The sequence below is a fragment of the Apium graveolens genome, chromosome 1, assembly GCF_009905375.1.
Source record: "Apium graveolens cultivar Ventura chromosome 1, ASM990537v1, whole genome shotgun sequence".
Lineage (NCBI taxonomy): Eukaryota > Viridiplantae > Streptophyta > Magnoliopsida > Apiales > Apiaceae > Apium > Apium graveolens.
The window spans coordinates 179,052,602-179,069,689 of record NC_133647.1 but is presented as its reverse complement, the minus strand read 5'-3'; the positions used below and the strand labels follow the sequence as shown (position 1 = coordinate 179,069,689).

Below are 17,088 nucleotides of genomic sequence, written 5' to 3'. Positions count from 1 at the left end.
AAGGTCTTGATAGAAACTGCCTGACTCTTGCACAACAGCTTAAGTTCCTCAAAATCAGCACTAGTAGGTGCAGCTGCACTTCCCTGTTGAGGATATGATTGCCTTGTAGCATAATGCTGTGGTTGCTGGAATCCAGGTGGGTTAAAATGTTTACTTACTCCTTGCTGATATGTTGGCTGAATAGCATTCTGATTATTCTCCCAGCTGAAATTTGGATGATTTCTGTTATTAGGATGATAGGTCGCTGGCACAGGCTGCTGTTGTCGCTGATAATTATTCACATACTGAACAGATTCGTTGACAAGAGAACACTGATCCGTAGCATGAGAACCTGCACAAAGCTCACAAACCATAGCTATTTGATTAACTCCATACGTAGCCAAAGAATTAACCTTCATTGATAGCGCTTGGAGCTGGGCTGCAATAGCGGTGGCTGCATCAACTTCCAGAATACCTGCTACCTTGCCTGACATCATCCTCTGAGTTGGGTTTTGATGCTCATTTGCAGCCATCGTCTCGATAAGATTATACGCCTCAGTATAGCTTTTAGCCCATAAGGCGCCTCCAGCTGCTGCATCGAGCATGGGCCGAGATTGGGCCCCCAAACCATTATAAAAACCAGTGATTACCATCCAATCCGGCATTCCATGATGTGGACATTTTCTCAACATTTCCTTGTAGCGTTCCCAAGCCACGCACATAGATTCTGTAGGTTGCTGCGCAAACTGAGTAAGAGCACTCCTCATAGCAGCAGTCTTTGCCATTGGATAAAACTTCACCAGAAACTTTTGCGCAAGATCTTGCCACGTAGTGATTGACCCAGCTGGTTCAGAATGTAACCAGTCTTTAGCTTTATCCCTCAGTGAGAATGGGAAAAGCCTCAACTTGATAGCCTCATCAGTCACGCCATTATACTTAAAAGTGCTGCAGATCTCGATAAAATTCCTTATGTGCATGTTGGGGTCTTCAGTTGCCGCTCCTCCAAAAGAAACAGAATTCTGCACCATCTGAATAGTGCCCGGCTTGATTTCAAAGGTGTTAGCTTGAATAGCCGGATGAAGGATGCTTGACGGAATGTCATCAATTTTAGGCCGAGAAAAATCCATAAGAGTTGGATCAGCTTGAACAATACGATCTCCCATGTTTACTGGTTCTTTCTGCTCAGTTCCTGAATCCGAATCCTCAAAATCTAACTTCTCCGGAGTATCAAGAACTTCGTCTTTCTCCTCAGCTGTATCTAAGGTCCTCTTGCGAGCACGAGAACGAGTTTGCATAAACGCTTGCTAAAGTACCTGAAACACAACTGAAAAGAGTAATTAACAACTACGTCCTAATCACTGAGTCCTAATGACCAATGATGGTAAGTACATAAACTAAACAAATACGCCGAGTCCCCGGCAGCGGCGCCAAAAACTTGTTAGGGCGAAAACATGCACTAATATTCACGCAAGTATACGCGTTCGCAAGTAATATAGAATACTTTCTAGTTCGTTCCCTCAGAGACTCAGACTAAGTTATTGTCTAATTAAACTCACTCACCAATGTATGATTACTTCTCAATGTTAAGATAATAACACTTAAAATTGTTGATTAAATATTAATTACTTAATTAACCACTTAACTAACACTTCAATTTATCAATAATAAAACACTCATGAGATCACAACTTCATTATTACTTCCTTCTATAGCCATTGTTATTACCTTTAGCATGTGACAGTGATGATATTAATCGAATAACACGAAACTGATAAAAGCCAACTTTCATTGTACTAATACCATTCTACCAAGCATCCACAATTAAGATAGAAGTTGAATAGTCATCAATTATGTTGAGTTCCTATATGTCTACAGAAATTGACAATACAACGATTTAAGCACAAGTTATTCCTTTTGATTACATAGGGCAAATAAAACTGTTAGAGTTACCCACTAATCATGCACAACGTACATGAACCTATGCTAGCATGGCAAGTTCTAAATCTCAAGATCCACCGTCGCTTCACAAGAGATTAACACCCTATCTTATATGTTCGCGACGCACATAAGACGAATACGCACAACCAATACTAGATATCATGCAATCATCACACACTAAAGTATTAAACAATTAACTAAAGAATTCCATAATAAATCCGTTGCAACCCCATGATCACGATTAGCCCATAATAGAACTTATCGCCATCATGGGTTCATATGAAATCATGATAAACAACACAAGAAAATAATAACTAAGCTAATTATATTAAAACAGAGTACGTCACAAGAGTAAATAAGTCAAAGCAAGAAAACTAGCATCCAACGTTACAACGAAACAAGAATCACAAGAATATATGCTTCCTCTTCGCTGCAGTGTGCTAAATCGGTCTTCTTCCTTATCTCCTTCGCTTCTTGCGCAAAACACAATCTAAAACATAATCTCCTTCTTATTCTCTATGAAAACGTCTCAAATCTACTTATATAATAGTCCCATAAAACTCAGATTACATAGAAGTTGGAAGCCAAACAGAAGTAGAAGTCTAAAATAATTTAGCTTTTTCCCCGACCCTGCGCGGCCGCTCAGCATTTCTGCGCGGGCGCGCAAGGCTGCTGCGCGGCCGTTCAGCATTGCTGCGCGGGCGCGCAGGACCCTACTGGAAAAATTCCAGGTTTGCTCCGTTTCTTCGCCGTAATCTGCGCGTTCTTTTCCTCTCGCAATGGTGAATATATGCCAAGGCTTATTCTTGATGATTCCTCCTCCGAAATGCAACTAATACCCTGAAATGCATAAACACTAGAAAAACGCATCAAATACACAAAATACTTGATTTCAAGACACCAATTTAAGCCATTTTAAGACGTTCTAAGTGGTATAAAATGCCACTTATCAGCCATCCATTTTAAAAGATCCCCAAACATCGCCTTTTTTGGCACCCAAACTCATTTAGGCGCCTATATAAAGAGTCACTGTACACCCTTGTGTTTCTTTTATCTCTTTCTAGTAACGAAACACTTACGATAGCAAAAATTCTCCAAGTTACTTGAATCACGGGCAATTGCAACTCTACTTTTCCCAATCACCCTATTTACGTCAAGCAACATCTCCAAATTAGTAAGTGTTTCTTGCATTTCTTTTCATTTTATGCACAAGTTATCAGTTTTTGTATGCGAGTTATTTGGGGTATTTTCTGGGCTTTTAGGTATGGGGTTTTGCTGTTTTTTGTATGGAGTGCCTCTTCTTGGTAGGTAATAGGTTATTTTTCTGTTTAGGGGCACCCGTTGGCTTTAAAGAGGGAATGTGAGTTGTTCTCTGTCAAGAACTCTCTTCGCGGGGTTTTGATTATAGAACAACCTTCGGGAGCCGACCCAGGGTGCTTAGTTCTTCCTTCTTTCTTGCCTGTTGAGTTTAAAGATGGCATGCGAAGAGTTTCTGGGGGCAAGAACTTCCTTTGGGAAAACTTGTCTGTAGAACATCCTTCGGGAGCCGACTCCAGGCATTTTCATGTTTACTCGGTTCTAGGACATGTACTCTGTCCCTTGTCCTTTTTTTCTTTTTTTATTAAACTCGAGTACATGCACCAATTTGTCTCTTTATTTTCGAATACAGGGACATGGACCGAGCGAATCCTTCGGCCGAGACTTCCATTCCGAGGGTGAACACTCTAGCGGGTAATTCTTCTATTCGCCCTTCAAGAATGGGCCGAGCTCTCTTCGGCTCAATGGCGTCATATCCGGCGGCCAACGACCGATCGGAGCTATCGAAGGACCGAGTGGGTCAGATGTACTTCGACTACTTCATCCCGCGGGGTTACTTTTGGCTGTATGCTACCAAGGAGGACGAGCGTATCTACGACACTCCGGGCGTGTCGAAGGGTATGGAGACTGCGCTGTCGAAATCTCCGAGGCAGCGTTCAAGTGCGGCTTCCGAGTGCCACTGTTGAAGATTTTGAGGAGGCTCTTCGGTCAGATGGGAATCACCCTGGGAGAGATTGATTCGAATGGATTCATTCATATCAACTGTTTCCATAACAGGTGCCTTCAGGATGGGGTTCAGCCACTCACTCGGCTATTCTGATATCATTATGATTTCCGGAAGAACCCGAAGAGCCCGGGTTTCTACAACATCGCTCGTCAGGTGCGCCGAGCAGATTGGACGGCCACCAACTCCGGCAACACATCCACCCACACCCACTGGTGCTTTATCAGCGGGCCTAAGCTGGCCGAGATGTCAGTGTGGCGTGATGTCAACGCTTCAGCTCTTATAATGACGAACTTGACGGAGGAGGAGAAGGACATTTACGCGGCCCTAGTGGATGTAAAGGTGAGCAAGCTTGGTCACGAAGAGTTCCGGGATAAGGACTGGCTTCTAAGCTTGTGGGGTGGGGGTAACAGTCTCTTCCTTTGTCTATTTTTATACTTGTAGCTTTATCATTATATAACTGCTTTTCTTTATGTTCATTCGGCCTTTTCTCCCTTCTGTCTATCTGCATTACTTAGCATTTTGTTGTACTTTCTTAGAATGACCTCTCTTATGTCTTTTTGGTTTTTCAGTGTCTTCCAGGGAAGCCCTCATCGAGAGGTAGAAGGCCAAGGCGTCCGAAAAAAGGGTTACGGATGAGGCATCTAGGGCCAGGCGGCCGGTAGGAAGATTGTTCTGGATCCTTCCGAAGAGGAGACGGAGGAGAGGCCCGATATTGAGAGGGAGGTCCCACTTCAGCAGGCCCCTCCGGCTTCGGTAGATGGCGAGGAGGATGAGCCGGAGTTTATGGGAGAGGGGGATCCATCCAAGTGGCTCCGAAAATGAGACGGGGTCATTCATTCCTGGGTAGGGTGTTCTGACGTCCGATCATACCGTATATCCGGCTTGGAAGTCAACGAAGGATGTGGCTTTCGACCTGTAACACGATCTATAGCATCCTGCTAATCTGCCTTCCTTTGCGGCGGCATCTCCGATAGAAGCTTGTACTAAGCTGATGTCTTTCTTATCCCTGGTATGTAGTTAATTTTTTTTACTTATATTAGTTCCTCTTCATATTTTTCTCTTCATTCGTTTGACATATTTTTACCTTGTGTATTTTTAGCAGGCTGCTCCTCAGGCTACTGCCGTGGAAGACAAAGTCTAAGACATGGAGACCAAAATGGCCGAAGTCAAGGTGCTGGAGAGGAGGGCCACGACGGTCGAGGAGGAGCGGGGAAGGGTTCAAGCCCAGAATGAGGTGTTGATCGACCAGGCCACGGTGCTGCAGAATGATAGGTAGCGGCTTGAGGGGGACATGGCCAAGTTGAACAGGCGGATCATCCACCGGAACGTCCAGCTGAAGAAGTCCCGAAAGGAGCTTCGGAAGCGAAGAAGCAGCTGAACCGGACGGAGGAGCGTTATTTTTAGTTCGACGCTGAATATGTCCTTGAGAAGGCTCACGACCTCGGCTGGGATTATAATCAGCTGCTGGACGACAGCCTAAAGGATCCTATTGGTCGGCCAGCAATGGAAGCCCCTGCAGTCTCTTCCAGCGAAGATGAAGAGCTCTCGGATGAGGACCTCCAGTGTTAGATCTTTTGACTTGTAGATTTTAATTGATACTCCTGCCTTCGGACTTTGTAGTTTAACGCGCCTTCGGGAAAAATTTCTTTAAGTTTTATTGTATCTTTCTTTTCTTTTGTCAGCATTGTTTAATTTCTCTTTATTCATTGCATCTACAGCTTTATTTTTGCCTTATCAATTTTTTTGCAGACCTTTCTAGTCATTCATTGCATCTTCGGCCTTACTTTTGCCTTAGCAATTTTTGTGTTTGTATAGTACCCCTGCATCTTTGGTCTAACTTTTGCCTTAACAGTTTTTCTTTCTCATGTCCATCTCCGGCCCCAAGTGTTATAGGGCCGAGGCCTAAGTCCGAAGAGAACTTCAGGCCGTTAACACGATGAAGGGTAAGTCTTTTGGGTGAAGGAACAGGGGGTGGCCTTATTTGGGTTCTCCCTAGGTCAGTCCACCTTCGTTCCATCGGTCAAAAGTGGTACTTATAAAAATTAAGGAAATAATTGTAACATTCGAAGTAATACTAAACCTAGAAGGGGAAGGGCTCGTTTTCTTTGGATTACCCCTAGACGAGACCTTCTTCGCTTTCCAGGTTTACTTGTAAAAATTTTGATGCATGATTGGAGGATGAAGGGCTTGTCTTCTTCGAGATCGCCCCTAGACAAGGACTTCTTCATCCTTCGGTAATATCGTTTTTCTTTCAGTAGTGATAGTGAGAAATTATAAGGGAAGGACGAAGGGGAATTTTTTTTGTCAGGATTGCCCTTAGATGTTCCTCATTCATCCTTGTTGCATGCATTTTATAACCTACTAAAAGTCATAGGGTGAAAGATATTAATCTATTTAGGATTGCCCCTAGATAATATCCATTTTCCCTTTATCTTAAGAAAAGCAAACGTGGCGGCCGAAGGGTTTATCTTCTTCGGGTTCGCCCCTAGATAATACTCATTCGGTCGTGTAGTTTGTAATAATATTTTTTTCTTTTAAGCAATAAATGAGAGAGAATTGTATTTTTATTGATCATTAAATCATTACCCTTTTTACATGGAACTCAGAATGAAGCACAAATGAGAAATTAAAGAATTTTTTCGTACCGATAAAATTTTCGGAGGTGACTGGCATGCCAAGTGTTTTTTAATGCTTCACCAACCAGTATTTCTAGCTTGTAAGTTCCTGGGGGAACAAACCCAATTACTTTATAGGGCCCTTCCCAGTTTGGATGAAGTTTTCCTTATCTTGTCGGTATAGATGCGGCTAATTCTCTTCGGACCGGATCTCTGGTGCCGAACGACCTCTTTTTAATTCCAGAGTCATAGTGTTGGGCTTCCTGTAGTAAGTATTACATGTTCCTTGGTGGGTAGCCTCTCTTTTCTATTCTAACAAGTCCACATTTGCCCTTAGTCCGAAGCTATTGATTTCCACATTGTAGACTTCAGTTCTGTAAGACTCTAGGCCCACTTCAACTGAAACCAGGGCAACTGTTCCGTAGGCCAGCCTGAAAGGAGTGTCCCCGATGGAGGACCTAGTCGTTGTTAGATAAGCCCATAAGACCCAAGGTAGCTCTTCGGCCCATCTTCTCTTGGTTTCAATTAATGTCGTCTTTATTCCTTGAAAGATTATTTCGTTCACTACTTCGATTTCCCCGTTCCCTTGGGGATGCGCGACTGAGTTGAACTTCTGATGAACTCCGAAGTGATGCAGAAACCTTCTGAACTTATTTCCAATAAACCGGGTTCCATTATCCGAAACACAAATTTTCAAAATTCCAAATCTGAGAATGATATGTTTTATAAAGAACTTCTTGGCTGCTTCTTCAGTTGTGGCGGATAACGGCTGGGCTTTGACCCACTTGGCCATATAATCGATGGAAATTATGCAGTATTTTGCATGTTTGGTGCTAGTAGGGAGAATTCCAACAATGTCTACGGCTCACATGACGAATGGAATGGGGCTAATGATATAAGTTATTTCTTAGGGAGGTTGCTTCAGAACCGTGATGAATAGTTGACATTATTCACATTTCTTTGCATATTCACTCACATCGGCTTACAAATTCGACCAAAAGAATCCTTAACGAAAGATATTAAAGGCGAGACCGACCGACCAGATGTTCTCCGCAAATTGCTTCGGGCACCACTTCTAGGAATTGATATTGCTTTTCAGTATTCAAGCACCTTAAGAGGGGCGGCTGACATATTGGCAGTACATTCTTCCATTGACGATTGTGTAGCTTGATGTCTTGTACTTTATTTTTAGGGCTTCCCTTCGGTCTAAAGGCAGGATTTCTTTTTCCAGAAAATTCCGAATCGGATTCATCCAATCTGTGTCTTGATGAATTTTAAGACATTCTTTTTTCTCGATCGAAGGCGTCTTGGCTTCGATGAGGTAGATACAACCAGTTAGGCTATGTGTCTCAGCCGAAGTTAGCCTAGAGAGGGCATCCACCCGACTATTATTTTCCCTGCCTATTTGACTTAGCTCAAAAGTTTCAAATGACAAAGAAGCATTTTTTACCTTAGTGGAATAAGCCTTTGTCTGAGGGTCCCTTTGCTCGTACTCTCCCGAGAAGTGCTTGACTACTAACATGGAATCACTGAACGCCCTTAAGTGCTTCGCCTCGAGACTTCGGGCCAATTCCATTCCTTCTAGGAGGGCTTCATACTCTACTTCATTATTGGTGAGGGGGAAGTCAAATCGTATAGCCTGACATATCTCAAACCCTTCGGGGCTGGAAAGTATTAAACCGGCCCCACACTTCCTCTCGGCGACCGAACCATCCATAAAAAGATTCCATTTACCCGGGGTCTGAATGAGATGTTATTCCGGTATAAGATCCTGTGGCCTGGAAAATGTGCACTCGACCATGAAATCTACCAAGGCTTGAGTTTTGATCGCCGTTCAGGGGACGTATTCGAGGTCGAATTCCCCCAATTTGATGGACCAGGTCACAACCCTTCCCGAAGCTTCTGGTCTTGTCAAAATTTTCTTTAAAGGATGGTCGGTGACAACCTGAACCGTTCCGCTTTGGAAATAGTGTTGCAATTTTTGGGAGGCCATGAACAGCCCATATGTGAATTTCTCGGCGTTGGGGTACCTTATTTCTGCATCATTAAGGACGTGAGATATGTAGAAAACAGGATATTGGTTACCCTCATAATTTCTCACAAGCACTGCCCCCAGTGATCTGTCAGAAATAACTAAGTATAGCTAAAGTGTTTCCTTCAGATCAGGCCTCATTAAAAGTGGTGTCTTGGCGAGATATTCTTTCACTTATTCGAATGCCTTTTGACACTCGGGCCCCCACTCAAAATTCTTTGACCCTTTAAACACGGCGAAGAAAGGAAGTGCCTTCTCGGCTGATCTAGAAATAAATCGACAAAGGGCGTCCACTCGCCCGGTTAGCTTTTGGATATTTATGATGTATTTAGGGGCCTCCATGTTGATAACTGTGTCAATTTTCTCTGGATTCGCCTCTATCCCACGGGCACTAACCATGTAGCCAAGAAACTTTCCACTTGACACCCCGAAAGTGCACTTGTTCGGATTGATCCTCGTGTTATTTCTTTGGAGAGTCTCGTAATATTCTTTTAAATCCTCGGCGTGATCTGGGAACAGGGACTTTACGATCATATCATCCACATAAGCCTCCATATTCCGACCGATCTGCTCCTTGAACACTTTAATCATCATTCGTTGGAATGTGGCTCCAGCGTTCTTAAGTCCGAAGGGTATTTTGATATAAGCATAAGGTCCCTTCGGAGTTATGAACGTTGTCTTGGGCATAACCTTTTTGTTCATAAAAATTTGATGATAACTAGAAAAAGCATCAAGAAAACTAAGTACCTGATATCTAGCCGTGACATCTATCAGTTGGTCAATGCTGGGTAGGGGGTAGTGATCATTCGGACAAGCCTCATTGAGATCCATGTAGTCAACACACATCCTCCACTTTCCATTGGATTTCTTAACGACCACCACGTTAGCCAACCAGTCAGGGTATTCAAATTCCTCTATAAACTTAGCTTCCAATAACTTCTCCACTTCGGCCTCAATTACCTTCTGTCGTTCGACTGTAAAAGTCCTCTTTTTTTACTTCACCGGTTTAGCCTCGTGCTGCACATTAAGGCAATGTTTAGCCGTCTTTGGATCCAAACCAGGCATATCTTCTGGCCCCCAGGAGAACACATCATGCTACTGCCGAATCACCGCAATAATCTTTTCCTTTAGATCTTTCTCCATATTTCTCCCAATTCTAACCATTTTGTCCGAATGGCCCGCATATAACTCAGCCTCTTCGGTTTCGGCGGCTGGCTCGGCGATCAGACTTGAAAGATATGCCATGAACTTTTCTAACTCGATGTTCAGGGTTTCTCTACTCCCATCAGGCTCTACTTCGGCTCTTTTTCTCTTTTCAGTTTCATTTGGCTTCTCATAGGCCTGATCTTTCTTGATGTCCTCCAACATTATAATTCAGGCGGTTTTCTAATCGCCCCTCATCTCTCCTGCCCCTTTCTCAGTTGGAAATTTAAGCTTGAGATGGGGTATAGACTCTACTGCCTCGAAGGTTGACAGGAACGCTCTTACCAGAATAGCATTATACGGACTCTCGATCCAAATCACATAGAACTTTACTAGCTTTTCAATAGTATATGGCAATTTACCCGAAAGGACGGGAAGTGTTATCGTACCTTCAAACTGTATATCGGGTGTCCCCCGAAGGCGTAGAGAGGTGCTTCGTTGCAAGGCTTTATTTTTTCTCTTGCCAAATACATCTTACAATGAGTCATGTGGAATAATATGTTGGCCGAACTGCCAGTATCCACAAGCACCTTCCAAATTTTATTCTGCACAATGAGAGGGTTGACGATCAGGGGGTCTTCATGCGGTCGAATGACGTTCTCGTAGTCCTCCGTACTAAAAGTCATAGGCATGTGGGCCTTTTCCTGGCCGAACTGATAAAGGTTGTACACTTGTCGTGCGTATTTTTTCTTCACCGTCTTACTATCTCTATCCAACAAACTGTCCCCAGATATTGTCTTTAGCTCGCCCCTTATCATGTCTCTTCCTTCGGGCTCCTCAGCCTCTGGCTCCTCCTGATTGTCCTTCGGGCCTATTATGTCCCTCAAATCTCGGACGAACTGATTAAGTCTTCCTTCTTTGATCATTCGCACAATAAGCTTTTTGAGATGGTAGCACTCATCAGTTGTATGCCCCTTATCTCTGTGATAATCGCAATACTTGTCGGGGTTCTTCTTATAATTTGAGACTTTCATCTTTGTCGGTCGAACGAACTCAGGCTTGCCCTTGATCTCATGGAGAATCTTGGAGATTGGTGCATTAAGAGGGGTGAATATAGCCAAACCTCTATCTTGGCGTCATTCGGCCCCACAATCAGTTTCTTTTCTTCCTTCTTTTCTACTATCCTTTCAGTCATTCCCCGATCTTGAGCTTTCATACCTTTCTGCTCGCTTCGATCGGTCATCCCTTCGGGAATCTTTGTAACCCCCAATATTTTCCATCTTCCGCCGAATGTTCTCACCCCTCACATATATATCATTTAGGGATTTTGCGGGGAAATCGTAAAGACATGGACGAAGTTTTTTACCTTTGTAGGGGTACAACCCCGCCGTAAGGATGCATATAGCTTTGACTTTGTCCAGATTTGTGACCATTCTAGCTTCTTCCTTGAACCGAGCCAAATAATCCCATAGTTCTTCGTTCGCCCTCTGTCTACAGTGGACTAGGGCCGTAGTATCCTTCTCCTTTCGGTATAGATGTGAGTAGTACTTTAAGAACTTTCTCTTCAGCTGCTCATACGACCCGATGGACCTGGGTTTGAGGGATTTGTACCACATCGAGGCCGATCCTTTCAGATAGGTATTGAACATTTTACAGAGCATGATTCATTATGCCCCATCCCAATCATCAACAACTCATATTTTTTGCAATGGTCCTCTGGACCGCTGTTCCCATTAAACTCATTCATCTTTGGGAATTTTCTTCCCTCGCCTGAGGGGGGGTCGATACCACTCAATTTCTTCTGTCACGGTCGGTTCTCGATCAACCCTTCTGTCGCCGAACATAGCTTTTTCCAAGTGAGTGAGTCTGATCCGGGACCCATCAGGCTCTTCGTCCAAATCAGATGAAAAGTGTTGCTTCGTCCGCTTCCTTCTGGGGTGCCAATCAGAGTCAGACTCATCTTCTTCGTCATACCCCTTACGGTATTTCTTGTGTTTGGTGTTTTTATCTGGTTCATCAGCCTGCAATGCTTTCTCATGTGGCTCAATTTCTTCCCTCTGGAGCTGCAGGGCTTTCAGTCGTAATGCATCAACCACTCTTCGCTTCGCCCGAGCCTCTGCTTCTTTATCGGTTTGGTCATCTTTTGCCTTTCCCTTCTCCGCGGCTAGCTTTTCTGTCGGGATCTTGAGGAGCAAGCCTTCTTCTTCGGGGGTCAATTGATGACTCCATCGGCGTCCACCAGGGAGGACGCATGTCCCCCGTCGTGAGGAGGGAAACCAGGTGGTGGTGAGTGCTCATGAATTATGTTTGTCATTGTCTCGATATCTCGTTTGTAATTCTTGTAGTTCCCATAGACGGCGCCAAATGTTACGCTCAGATGTTCTTCGATCTGAATGAACAGTCTTCAGTCTCCAAGGAACGGCCTTTGGCTGCTACCTGAAAGGGAAGAGAATGTGAGGGATTATCCCCCCGATTCACTTCCGGCGTGAGAATGAGAATCTGGTTGTACAGTGGGTTTGAGGAATACAAGAAAGTAGAGAGTGTTTGAGAGAATGCGTGTGTGTTTTTCTTACTTTCCCAAGGGTTTTATACCCGATTTCCCCATTAATGCTTCGTCTGTTACACCTTAATAATGAAGAGGAGTGAAAAGGGGGCGTTATGATTGTGTAATCCCAACAGTTGGAGTAGAAGTGGGCCTCAATCTGCTGAGCTGACTGGGCCTTTGGTTCCTGGACCTGTTGGGCCTAAACCTGGCAATTCGGATAACTGGTTCGGTTTCGGATCAGATCTATTTCAGATCAGATCTACTTTCGGATTACGATATATTTGAAGACCATTCGGATCGGATGTGATTTGGTTCGGGTCTAATTCGGATTAAAATCGGATAAAATTCAGATTAAGATCGGACAAAATTCTGTTCGGATATTTTCGGATCATAAATTATTTAATTTTTCAATTTTTGAGATTTAAAAATATATTTTTTATTTAATTTAGTATTTTTAATGTAATATAATGTACTTTTACAAAAGAATATGATTAAATAAGTATGTTATCATAAATATAAAATTATTTAAAGTATAAATTTTGCTTATTTAGAATCATATTCGGTTCGGGTAATATATTATTCAGTTTTAATCGGTTCCAAATTATAATCGGATCTTGTATTTCAGATCATTTTCGGTTAAATTTTCGGTTCAGGTATTTTTCGAACCGGTTTAAATCTGTTTTTGGATAATTATCGGATCTCGGATCGGATTTCGGTTCGATTTTTCGGATTCAGACCCATTTTGCCAGGTATTTGGGCGCAATAGCATAATTGTCAAATGGGCATTCATTCAGTGGGCCGTATTGAGCCCATAGCCAACAACGTCTGAGGTTACTTCTCCTTTACGTAGCTTACAATCATCCTTATAAAAGACATTAATTCAAACTAATAGATGGGAGACATTAATTCAGATTAATAGATAGGAGATATAAAGTAAAAAGATCAGAAACGATTGTAAACATTACGAGGGTTATGAAGGTGATTGAGTAAAAAATATGAATGATTAAAATCGGATAAACCGATCGGTTAGCACAAGTTGGGTATTAGTGCTGAAAAGTTGCTTGTCTTGTTAATAAAGTTTTCGATTGTTATGGGGAAATGATTTTTGTTTTTTTTGTCTTCGGAACAATGGAATTTGAAATTACCAAATTAACGTTGTCTTAATCTTGTTAAAACATGATTATTGTGAATGCGGGGACAAATTATTATTATCACTCTTTTTTTTCGAATAACAAAAAATTTACTTTAAAAATAACATTTTTCCTTATTATGTCGTGATTGTGCACAACAAGTGGACAACAAGAGATTGAGAGAAGGCAAAACTATGTTTTTATAAAATTATACTACAAAATTTAGCTAGATGGGGGTTTGCTTGTTTATAATTTGATTATAAATAATTTTCGACAATAATAAAAAAATGTATAAGAGTGGAATTTAAGTACATTGGAATATCAGAAGAAAGCTCTATCCTTGATTTTCTTTTGATTTTGAAACGAGGATTAGTAATTTTATAAGCTGGATTTATATAATTCTGAATGGTGCGTTGATTGTGAATGGGGCTGTAATCTTTCGGGGAGTCAAATTTTATGTTTCTAGGGGTATCCTTTACAAAAGGTATCCTTTATCTGAAAAAAACTTGTAGCATTCTTGTTTTCTTTTGGGCTGTCAATAGTTTTCACTTTGAAAGCCCCAATTAATAACTTTTGCTTTACTGGGGTAGCAGGCCACATCTTGACAGTTTTCAACTTTCCACATGTGTACTGGGTCGAGATTTAATACATAAATTAGGACAGGACTTTTTGGTAGTGAATGAATTCTAATGTTTTAGGAACAAAATTTGATCATTGACTTTAATGCCAATTTCAGTATCGCCATATTTTTAAAACTATATTTTCAGAGTTCAGATGGTACAAGATCTTTAAAGATTTATTGATTTATGAATAACTACTACAAAATCAAAGGATTTAATGCGCTTTAGGAAATCTTCATTAAATACTTCAAATTACTTCAAAAATTCAAAAAAAATGCAAAAGTAGTTATTTGAAATGCTAAAAGAGTAGTACGGGTTTTCACAAAAACTTTATATGATATTTTATCAAATGACGTGCCAAATAGGTGGCGGATTTTGATTTGTGGGCGTATATTTATGCACGTGAGGTCTCATAATATATATAGGAAGTTTGTTATTTATTATATGACAGAAATATTGGCGAAATTTTTGGGTAAAAACGCGGGAAAATTTTTGAAAGGCACTTTTATACTTTTAAAAACTTTAATACATAACAAAAGTTATTTTTTTTTATTTTAGGGGACACTAATCTAAAATCTTTGCGATGCACCGTTGTTTTAAATAATTATTATTTTACCTATTTTTTAATATTATAGTGGTTATAATTATTAAAAAATTAAGTCTGTTCGAAAGAGTATAATCGAATTTATCTTTCATTGTATTTTAATAGTATTTAATATAATTTGATTATAAAAAATATATACTTGGCCTAATTAAATAGGTCTTATGTTCTAATTAAAATATTTTAATTTTATTTTATTTAAGTTGTTGATTAGATTTAAATCTTGAACTAATGTATATAATAATTGTTGTTATTATATCTAATTATAAACTTGATTTTAAAAAAAATATAGCGGTTGTAATTTAAGCAAAGTACAACAAAGTTTATCAGGAATTGAAGCGATTTTTTGTAGTGATTTAGTGTGAGAGACATTCGTGTGTTAGTGCTTAAGTTGACCTGGTAAACAATTGTTTTAGTTAGTAAGGGTAAATGATTTAGATGCTAATTAGAACTAATATGAATAATTAAATAAAAATAATGAGATAATTAAGTAAGAATAGTTAGATAAATATAATATCATCCGAATGATAATTATCAACAAAATTTTAATTATTTCGTCTTTTATCTAGGTGATAAAGATTTGTTTGAATTCGAATTATTTATATACGCGTATTCTCAAACATAATATAATTAGAATTCTTTTTCGTATTAAAAAATAAGATATAATTAGAATTATAAAAAAAAGTAAACTTAATATCAAATTATAATAAAAATAATTAAGTAAAAATAAGCAAGTGATTCCACAAAGGAATGTAAGTGTCAATTGTTGGTGGTAATTTTAATAGACTTGAAAGTTTAGTTCGGGTGCTTTATATTTGTTTGGGCTTAGTATTGAATCAATAAAAGTAGCCTTCTTTTATATTTTTATATAATTTTAATTATAATATGATTTTAATTTAATTTGAATTATAAATACTAACTTAAAATCCGTGCGATACACGTATCGCACATATTTTTTTAATATTATATAATTTGTTTAAAAATTTAGAATTCAATTTTCAATTTTGTTCATTTAAAACTTTAAATAATATGATTTTATTATAATTATATTAATAGATGTATATTTTCATAACTTTTTAGAACATTTGAACTTATTTAAAGTGATAGTATTGGTAAGGAGGGAAATATTAACGAAACTATTATTTTATTGAGGGTAAAAATATAATGTCTTCATTATGTTGGGACCTTAAAAAATATTATTTTAGCATGTTGATTACTTAATCGATTAACAGTAATTTTATGAAAGATATTTGAAAAAGACAATATTACTGATAGAACGATCTAGTTTTATTGATAATTTTATGTGTATTTTTTTTAAAAAAAAATATTTATGTTTTAATTAAAATTTGATTTTTAGTTCACATCAATAGGATACGAATTATACTTAGTCTAATATTAATTTGATTTATCTCGGATCAGTGGTTTATATTATTTTATTTTAACCCGATGTCCAATACATCGACCAAATCAAACTAATTATTTTTAGTTTAATTTTATTTTTTTAAGTGTGGATCAATAAGATAATTTTGTTTTAGACCGATTAATTAGTATATATTATTTTATTTTTGTTGGTCGAATTTTTTTTATTTTAGTTTTGTGTTAGTCTGAATCAATTGTATAATGTATTTTTTTATCTTGAATAAATAAAATATATTATTTTGTTTATCCAAACTCATTTGTATAATTTTTTTAGGAGAACTGATAATATTATTATTTATCTTAACCCGATTCACATGCCATATTAACTAAATCTCAATAATTATATTTAGTTTGCTTATTAATTTAGCCTGAAATAATAAATTAAAATAATATAAAACTCGATATAAATTAAAATATAAATTGGTAGAAGAAGTTGAATTTAATATAAATTATAATGATATAGAGTTCGATATAAAGTAGAATTGAAATTGGTAAAACAGTAGAAAAATTTGACTTTAATATCAATTAAAATTAGAATTGATCAACCCAATATTTAGAAATGAAATCATTAAATATGGATAATTAAGTAATTTCACCAAGTATTTACCGATCGACTACCAAATTTTTAATATTTCGTCTATTATAATATAATAATATAGATAGATGTATATATATAAATAAATTAATAGGAATAATAAAATAATTTTAATAAATATTAATCGATCACCAAATTTTTAATATTTTATTTATTATAATAAAGTATAGATAAAAAAATCATAGATGTACCCTGTCTCTTAATAAATGCTCCCACTTATATTATCCACCAAAACCTGCAACAGAGTTCTTCATTTCTACCACTTCGTCGGGTTCGTTGGACTTCACTCGTAAGACATAAGAGGAGAAAGGGGTAAATAGAAAGAATGAGCGTTTCTAGCTATAGTTGGATGAGCATTTCATTGCAATAACAGTCTTTTACTGTAATGAAATATTGTTATTAGTTATTAGCGCTTTTTTATCGTAATG

At 38.9% G+C, this 17,088-nt stretch overlaps 2 protein-coding genes and 1 non-coding gene across 3 annotated transcripts; 1 reads left to right on the top strand and 2 right to left on the bottom strand.

The window, feature by feature from the left end:
• The first annotated feature begins 642 nt into the window (after positions 1-642).
• Positions 643-749, top strand: LOC141680441 (small nucleolar RNA R71). The gene has a single exon (XR_012558334.1). It is a non-coding gene; the product is annotated as a small nucleolar RNA R71 (small nucleolar RNA).
• A 6,133-nt stretch (positions 750-6,882) lies between these two features.
• Positions 6,883-7,368, bottom strand: LOC141712263 (uncharacterized). Its single transcript, XM_074515136.1, has one exon. The coding sequence runs from the start codon at positions 7,366-7,368 to the stop codon at positions 6,883-6,885; it is 486 nt and encodes a 161-aa protein (XP_074371237.1).
• A 2,625-nt stretch (positions 7,369-9,993) lies between these two features.
• LOC141712248 (uncharacterized) lies at positions 9,994-10,784 on the bottom strand. The gene is made up of 2 exons (XM_074515118.1): positions 10,200-10,784; positions 9,994-10,116 (listed from the first exon to the last, which is right to left on the bottom strand). Exons 1-2 carry the CDS (start codon positions 10,782-10,784, stop codon positions 9,994-9,996), a joined length of 708 nt encoding a protein of 235 aa, XP_074371219.1.
• Between the last annotated feature and the right edge of the window lie 6,304 nt (positions 10,785-17,088).